Source organism: Psammomys obesus, unplaced genomic scaffold (genome assembly GCF_907164565.1).
Source record: "Psammomys obesus unplaced genomic scaffold, mPsaObe1.curated_primary_1811, whole genome shotgun sequence".
Lineage (NCBI taxonomy): Eukaryota > Metazoa > Chordata > Mammalia > Rodentia > Muridae > Psammomys > Psammomys obesus.
In genome coordinates, this window is record NW_026596046.1 from 37,195,690 (window position 1) to 37,204,865 (window position 9,176).

General features: G+C 40.9%; 1 protein-coding gene across 1 annotated transcript; it reads left to right on the forward strand.

Moving 5' to 3' along the window:
• Positions 1-2,252: 2,252 nt before the first annotated feature.
• Positions 2,253-3,200, forward strand: LOC129688633 (olfactory receptor 51A7-like). Its single transcript, XM_055623576.1, has one exon. The coding sequence runs from the start codon at positions 2,262-2,264 to the stop codon at positions 3,198-3,200; it is 939 nt and encodes a 312-aa protein (XP_055479551.1). The 5' UTR covers positions 2,253-2,261.
• Positions 3,201-9,176: the final 5,976 nt, after the last annotated feature.

The following is a 9,176-nucleotide window of genomic DNA, read 5'->3' on the forward strand; positions in this document are numbered from 1 at the left end:
TTTCTTTCTTTCTTTCTTTCTTTCTTTCTTTCTTTCTTTCTTTCTTTCTTTCTTTCTTTCTTTCTTTCTTTCTTTCTTTCTTTCGTGAATATCCAACAGACAACACTCCCCAGAAGAAACTACAATAACCCAACTACAAGTTACATTCTTGGAATGATTGGTTAGGGCAGTACAAGCGACTCTCCAAACACACTGGACTGTTAATGTAGCCCTTGGTTGTCTCGCAGGGACTGAAGGAGAAGCAACATATGCAGGACATGAGACTCGGGTTTGTGCTGGATATCCTGAAACCCTCTCTCCTCTGGTTCAGCCTTCAGAAAAAATTTATTTATTAATTTTGTTTTGGTGTGTGTGGGCATAGATATATTTATTAATGTGATTTTAAATCATAGGGAAAACCTGTGGCATAAAGCGCAACCTTTTAAAATGTTTTCATCTACTTACTCACATGCCATTAATGATATTCTGGGGTTTTCATGAGTAACCGGAGCAATAACTGTCCATCTTTTAGTTTCCTCCAGCCTAGGATTTCTCAAGTTTGGTTCTATAAAGAATTGGGTGTGCTAATTCTTTTCTTTGAGTGAAGACTGTGTAATCTTTGGATATATAGGACTATTCTTGCTTCTACTCTCTAAATTCCTGTGTCAATCCCTCCCGTGTTTTGACAATCCCCTTTCCTTCATTTCGTCTTCACAGTGCTGTTTTTAACCTTTGCTAGCTATCTCCTTCGGTGTTGATTCAGCTTCTATTTCTCTCCCCTCATGAAAGATGCTCAGAGTCCCTGTGAGGGGACAAAATTTATACATGTCATTTCTTTTACAGCTCCCTGATTGACTAGTGAGAGCTAGTGTCAGAGATCTCCTTCCTCCAGTGCACAGTGAAGGGCTCTTTTTACATAGTGGCAACTCTAATGATCTGGAAGATAGTTTTGGGCACTTTAGTTGTCTCTGAGGTTGTGAGTCTACATGTCTGGAAGATGCTCTGTAAGAACCTTAAGAATCTAATAAAACAGGATGTAACATCTTCATGTTCATGGTTCACATAGATAATTGTGAAGATTTGCATATTTGCTCCATATGATTTATTTTGCATTTTATATTTTATTTTTATTAATTACAGTTTATTCACTTTGTATCTCACCTGCAGTTGCCTCCCTCCTCGCCTCCCAATCCTATCCTCTCTCCCTCTTCTCCACCCATGGCCCTCCCCCAGTCCGCTGAACGGGGTGGTATTCCTCCCCTTCCATCTGACCCTAGTCTATCAGGTCTCATCAGGACTGATTACATTGTCTTCTTCTGTGGCCTGGTGAGGCTGCTCCCTCTTGAGGGGGGTGATTTATTTTGCTTATGAATGAAAGAAATAGAATATAACTTTTAAACCTCAAATTCCATTTGGCCCATTTTTCATCCTCACTATACTAATTTACAGTATCATACCTATGTGTACATATGTGTCTCCTGCAAAAGTTTCTATCCTAAGGGTCATCAAATATTTCTATAAAAGGTAAGAATTTACATGACTGATCCCTCTGTTCACATAGTGCTGTGATCTGCATGAGTACATACACAGCTCAGGGAGATCTTCCACGCTACAAAACTATGTTTTACTTACTTAATTTGTATCTTAAAAGATGTAGTTTGAGGTGCTGGGAAGATAGTTGTCACTAACGTGCTTTCTGTGAAAACATGAGGAACTAGGTTTAGTTCTCCAGTCCCCATGTGTAAAAGCTGGGCATGGAGGCTTGTGTCTATAATCCCAGAACTGAGTAGGAGAAAATGGAAGATTCCTGAGCTTCATTAGCCAGCAAGTCTAGCTGAAATGAAGAGCTCCATATTCAGTGAGAAATTTTATGCGACAAAGTCAGGTGAAAGAGATAAAGGAATACACCTGATGCTGACCTCTGCTCTTCTATGCATTCACACAAATGTGGGAATCTTCACACACGTGCATTCACACATACACACACATTCACGAGCACATGCAAACAAAAAGATGTAGGTTTTTAAAATGTGTTTAATGTAGGTACCAAAAGACTTTTGTACTTTCTTGCTCTACAGTTATTTAGAAATACATATGAAAATTAAAATAAATATTTGTATTCAAATAATGTAAAGCTCTTAAATAAACAATATGAATATAAATGCATTCCATTTTTAAAAAGTTATATTATTTTTATCATCTCCTAATTTGAGCCATTTTGTTGTTGTTGATTGTTGATGGCACTGTAGGTCCTGGAGCAGCTGACCAAGACTTCATTTGTGATGCTTCTCAATACCTCAGAAGTTGATGTCTCTTCATTCCTTCTGATTGGGATCCCAGGCCTTGATCATATGCACATTTGGGTTTCCATCCCTATCTGCCTTATGTACCTTACAGCCATTCTGGGAAACTGCACCATCCTCTGTGTCATCAGAACAGAGCCTTCTCTGCATGAGCCCATGTACTATTTCCTCTCCATGTTGGCCTTCTCTGACCTGGGCCTGTCTTTCTCCTCCATCCCCACTATGCTAAGAATATTCTTGTTCAATGCCATGGGGATTTCTGCTGATGCCTGCATTGCCCAGGAATTCTTCATCCATGGATTCACAGATATGGAGTCTTCAGTGCTCCTTGTTATGTCCTTTGATCGCTTTGTAGCCATCCGGCATCCCCTGAGGTACAGCTCCATCCTCACAAGCTCCAGAGTTGTACAAATTGGACTAGCCTTCGCTGTTAAAAGCATTCTCCTGGTGCTTCCCCTTCCGTTTACTTTAAAGAGACTCAGATACTGCAATAAACGCCTGCTGTCACATTCCTATTGTCTCCATCAGGATGTCATGAAACTGGCCTGCTCTGATAACAGGGTTAACTTTTACTATGGGCTGTTTGTTGCACTCTGCATGATGTCAGACAGTGTGTTCATCGCTGTGTCCTATGTGTTCATCTTAAAGACCGTGTTGGGTATTGCATCCCATGGAGAGAGGCTCAAAGCCCTCAATACTTGTGTCTCCCATATCTGTGCTGTGCTCATCTTCTATGTACCTATCATTGCCTTGGCTACCATGCATCGCTTTGCAAAACCTAAGTCCCCATTAGCTATGATTCTGATAGCAGATGCTTTCTTGCTGGTACCACCCTTGATGAATCCCATTGTGTATTGTGTAAAAACTCGGCAGATTAGAGTAAAAGTCTTGGAAAAACTGGGTCTGTGTGCTAAGTAATGGGGACAACACCCGTAGACATTCCATTTTATCTGCTATCAGCTCTTTTAGAGACACAACAGTGTTTCATCCTCAAAGAAGATTGTTCTATTTACTTCACAGTCCTGTAGCTTGTTTTGATCAATTAGTATTGCCACTTTTCTCGTCTGAAAGAGGAAAAAAACCTTCATATTTCATAGAGCCTCTATGAATCTTTTCACTGTTATTTGTATGGTTGAAGACATCTATACTTAAGCAAGAGATTGGAGAATAAGAAATTACACGTTGTTCTAAAGAATCTAGGGCATGCGATCTTGCATTGTGTCTGGGAGAAGCCTGAAAGACTCTGGAACTGTTTAATATCTCCATATATTGACCTCTCCTTATGTTGCATTAAATCATTTACAGCATGTCGGAGTTTGTCTAAGTCTGTTCTTCACTGTTCAGAGGGTTGCAATACAAATGCCACCCAGAACACTGCTGACCGTGCAGAATCAGCGCCGCCGCCAACCTGTGAGTGAGTGAGTGCTCGTGTTAGTGAGGTCCCAGCAACTGACATCCCTTTTAATGTTTGAGGAATATGTTGTAGGGTGATGTGAAAGAGGCTCTTATGCGATTTGTTATTTTCCCATTCTGGTTTACGATGAAATCATCTTCAGAGGAATAATTGCTATAAGAGGGCCATGGCACTTGTCAGCATCACGGTGAAAGGGAATAGAGAACTGGATCTCAGGAGCTGGAGGACCATTTATTACTCTAGTTACACATATGTATGTCTCTTACCCCAAATGAGTTATGAATTTCCACAAAAAGCAATGGTGGATTATTCACTTTTAAAGCTCTTATCAGTAAAGTAACTTTCCTGTCATATGTGCTTGGTAGTTATGTATCAGTTTTCACTGAGAGATTAAAGCGAATGAGGAAATACTGGTAGACCAGGAGCACAAAGGGACCTAAAATTAGGAAGCTGATCTAGTTTAATATCTTTGACTGTGATAAAATACTCTGACAAGAAGCACCTTGAGGAGAGAAAGTTTATTCTCTTTTTAAAAATTTTATTTTTCTTTCCTTTTTAAAATTTATTTTACATCCCAAGGATACCTCCCTCCGTCCTCTCCTCCCAGTCCCCCCTTTTCTGCCTTTTCCTTTCCCTCTCCCTTTCCTTCCAGAAAAGAAGAGCATCAAGTCACATCAGGACTGGACTGAGCATATCTTCATTCGCTGAGGTCAGGCAAGGCATCCCTGCCAGGGTGGAAGTGATCCAAATGCAGGCAATAGAGTTCATGCCAGAAACAGCCCCATCCACTCGCCAGACAACAAATATGAAGACCAAGCAGCCTAGGTCCAGGGGGCCTAGGTTCAGATCATGCATGCTCGTTAGTTGATGTCTCAGTCTCTGAAAGCTCCCATTGGACTGGGTTAGTTGTCTCTGTTGGTCTTCTTGTGAGGTTCCTGTCCTCTCTGAGTCCTTCCATCTCTCCCCCAGCACTTGCACAGGACCCCTGGAGCTCTTCCCCATGCTTGGCTGCAAGTCCCAGCATCTGTCCCAGAGTGTCATTGTTAGTGTCAGGGGCTAGCCTTCCACCTAAGGGTGGGTCTCAGATTCAGCCAATTATTGGTTGGACATGCCCTCAATCTTTGTTCCCTCATTAACCCTGCCCTTCTTGTAGGCAGGGCAAATTTTGGACCACATGTTCTGTCAGTGGGTTGTTGTTCCCTCCTTCCACAAGTCCTACCTGTCTAGGAGGTGGTAACTTCAGTCTTTGTGCTCTTCCTCCCTCTTCCCCTCATTAGCACTCTCAGCTAGAGTCACTCCATGTCCTTCCCGAAGCCTATCTTGTGGCAGGCCTCCAGGCTGACGGAGAGATGTCCCTTCTCAGTTTCCCTTCTTGCTCCTGGCCCTCTCGCCTCTCCCTTCTCCCCACATCTGATCTTCATTTTTTTCCCTCCCCGTTTCATCTCCTGTCCAGTTCCTTCTCTTCATTCACTTGTGCTATCTATTCTATTTCCCCTTCTGAGTGACATTCCGCACCCTCCCTTGGGCCCTCCTTGTTATTTAGCTTCTTTGGGTCTGTGGACTGTAGTATGGTTATCCTGTATTATAGGTCTAACAGAAGTTTGCAGGCAAAGGGATGGAGCTAGAAAAGTTCATCCTAAGTGAGGTAACTCAGATCCAGAAAGATGAACGTGGTGTGTTCTCACTTATAAGCAGATGTTTATTCGCTTTTTACTTTAAGGTTACAGCCTATCGCCGAGGGAGGTAAGGGCAGAGCACAAGGCCAGTACCCAAAGCAGAAGCGATGAAAGAGTGCTGTTTCCTGCCTTGCTCAGAGGCCTGAGCTCGACTGTCTCTCTCATACAGTCCAGACCTACCTTCCCAGTACTGATGTTGCCAACAGTGAGCTGGGTCAACTCACATCAATCACCAAAATATCTGTCACAGACAGGACCACAGGCCAGTCTAATCATGGCAAGTCTCCAGTTGAGGTTTCTTCTACCCTGGGGAATCTACATTCTGTAAACAACATTAAGACCTAACTAAGACAATAAAAAAAATCAAGTCTAGACATTTCTGTGATGAGGGGAAGCTTGAATCAGATTAACAAAGTGTATCCAGTAGGTAATGAAACCCAGGGCCAGTCCTCTGCTTCTTCCAGGGTTAGTCACGGTGGCCATCACCTTAAGTCTGTTAAGTCTCTCTACTTTCTACACATCAGTGTAAGAAATTAATACTGCAGCAATAGAAGGAATCTTGTGAGACACAGGGGTTCTCCCACTGAATCTATTCTACTGTAAAGAAAACTAAAATGATGAAATTTGTGTGTATATGGATAGAACTGAAAAAAAAAATGTTATACAGAGTGAGGCAACCCAGGCTTCAAAGAACAAATGGCACATGATCAATCTTATATGTGAATGCTAGCTTTGACTGACTCTTTGGTTTTGTTTATTTAACTTGGAGAACAGTGGCAGCTGGAAAACTAGGATTGGAATACTGATGGAATTTTCAGGAAGGGGTTAATAGAGCATGGATACGTTGAAAATGGAGCAGGAGAATATTGTAGGGGAAATGTTTAAACAGGGAGAGGTACGGGAGACTGAGAAGATGAAGAGTGAGTGTAAGAATGTTAACCAAAGAGAAGAAAGTATGAATAAGCCATAGGGAAGCTTACTATCTTGTAACCCAATTAAAGATTATGAAGGATACATTGGAGGGAAGTCCGTTGCATGGGGAGATAATGATGCCCTTCAAGCAATGGCTATTACAGAAAATCCTCAACAGCATATAGGGAATATTTCTGTAGGTGGCATTGGTCAGGAGTTTCCCATAGGCCTTCAAACAGTACAGGATCTTATCAGTCCTTTTGTTGTCCATACAAGCTAGGTTATAAGACCCTATTGCTGAAGATGTAACACATGTGGGTTGCAAAATATATAGAGAGCAAGTAGTTATGGAGCTGGAAACTTTCTTCCTGTGGGCTTTTAACTTTCTGAAAGGTGTGACAGAGGTTTCAGGAGGAGAAAAGACAAATAGTTTTACTCTGTTGTGAGGCCTTAAAACTGCAAAACTGGGCAAGATATGTCCTTTGGTGCAATAGTGGCACAATTATTTTGAAAGTAATCAAACACACTCTGATTGCATGCAAGGCTCGCCTTACAAAAGGGAGATGTGTCTGGCATTGTAAAACTGGCCAACAATCCATAGTATGGGAGCCATAGGCCCAAGGCTGGAAACACACTACTGTTGTTTAAATAAACTGACATAGCATTAAACTGCACGCCAAATTTCTGTATACATCCATAGGAAAGAGCTATTTTTCAGACAATGAAATAATCCTCTTTGCAGTGAATCACAATGAATTCAGAGACCCAAGGACGAGCAATATGTTAAGAACTAAGTGGTGCCTGAAGGTTCATCCCGAAACCAGACTTCTGTACTCCCTCTTCTGCACTAAGGTTTAGGGGACACTGAGAGAGAAGAAGGTGAGAAAAATACAAGGTCTTGAAGACTATGCAGTGTCAATATCTAGTCATGGCCTCGTAACTGTGGTCACAGGTCCACAGTAACCATAGTTAATTGTAGTGGATCCACACAAGACAGGTCCTGCCAAAAATGGGGAAGGCCTTACACAGCTCCACTCCTTACTGCTGAACCGTTCTGTACTGACAGATTCTGGTAAAGGGGCAGTCACCGTCTTCAGTTGTGTACTAACCGCAGAGCCCACTAATCTTCAGTGGTCAGCATCGAATTTATGGTCACATAGACAGCCCTGGTTAAGTCACAAAACAAAGCAGACATGAATGTGAGAAAAGGGTTCGTAGGGGAGAGGAGGGGTAAATAGATAAGAGGGAGGTAGGAAAAGTGAGGGGTATATGTGAAAATAATCAGTATACACTATATGTTTATATTAAGTTGTTAGGGAAAAATTTAATCAATCAAAAAATGCATGAAACTATATGTGAAATGCAAAGGTCAAAAGTCTGTTGTAAACAGTAAATGAAGGGACAAATTTTAAAGGAATAAAGAGGTGAAATTGGTTATGTAAAATTATTTGTTTGGTAGTTTAAACACAAAATATCATATGAGAAAGATAGGAAATTAAGATCCCCTGCAAATGTAAACTTAAAATATATAAAAATAAATAGAAATTAGAAATAGAAAAAATGTTTCTTTTTAGTAGACTCTTCATGAGGACACAAATAGGAATAGGCAAAATAAGGAATAGACACAGGAAAGGAATCCTTATTCATTGTTTGGGGAATTAGAAATAAAATGACATAGTTATAAAGTTGGTAAGAATTCAAAAACATTACAACAGTGAATTTCATTGGTATGGAAGAAAACTACATTCTTCTCTAGAGCATAAAATGTATGCATATGATCTCTTGTGAAGGGCACACACTGAAATGTAAGGTTTTTAGTTTTCTAGTGCCGTTAGTAATGACCTGGAAAGCACCCTTGGAGAAATACTCGTGTAAATGTTCCTAAGAAGCTGCGTAGACATTTTCACAAGAACAGCGTCTGGAGCAGCAGCAAACTCAAGCCACCTTCAGTGCTCATTAACAGGAAGCAGGTGACTGAACTATAGTCCATTCATGCCATCGAATGTTATATAGTTATTTGAAGCAATGAAGTCTTTCTAATTGCCTCAGAGGAATTTCAACCACCAGAAAAAGCAGATAAAAGGGAAGGAACATGACCATAATATATTATATGCAAGGTGTCTTTAATAAAAAAAAAAGCACCAAGTTTCATCTTTGAGCTTACACAAGTATTCCACGCATCTCTGAAATCATCATTCTTGTGGATATTCAAGTCACATTGTCTTCTTGTATGCTTGTTACCTAGAGTGTTCTCTAAAGAAATAAAAAAAAAAAAACAACAAAAACCGTGTGATTCAGCCCACGAAAATACACGTAAAATATTTTAACTATGATGTTATAAATAAGGCAAGCTCCCTATATACACATAGTAATAGTCATGACAACATAAAAATTTGGGAAAGCGTTCCATGCTTGTAGAATGGAATAGAAATGAAATTGTGCTGGTTTATTTTTGTCGAGTACCATCCACAAAACTTCATTTGCACACATACATAGCGCTTGTTGTAGTCACTAGATGGGCAGGTGTAATCTTGATCTAGACTGGCGGCTCCGCCTCCAGTGTGCAAGCATCAGGCACTGGCCTCGGGCTCTAGATTCTTCTTGGGTCCGTACCAGGCCTCATTTTAGAGACCAGGTGGAGGGAGCAGGGACCGCTAGAGAAGTGCTTTCTGTAGCACAGTAATCAAAATCCTAGTGAAGAATTCTCTCATCACAGTCATTAACACCTTATTTAGCAAACTGAGACATGCATAGAACAGAGCAAATCAGGAGTCCAAGCCCAGAGCCACAGTGAAACAGCTGGGGTGTTAGAGGATATATAACAGTTACTAGAACATTAAGAATTAAGAATGAAGACATCCCACCAACATTGTGAACATAGCATATGCTCTC

Excerpts from the sequence above, each read along its gene's own strand:
- LOC129688633 (XM_055623576.1), top strand. The coding sequence starts at position 2,262 with ATGCTTCTCAATACCTCAGAAGTTGATGTCTCTTCATTCCTTCTGATT.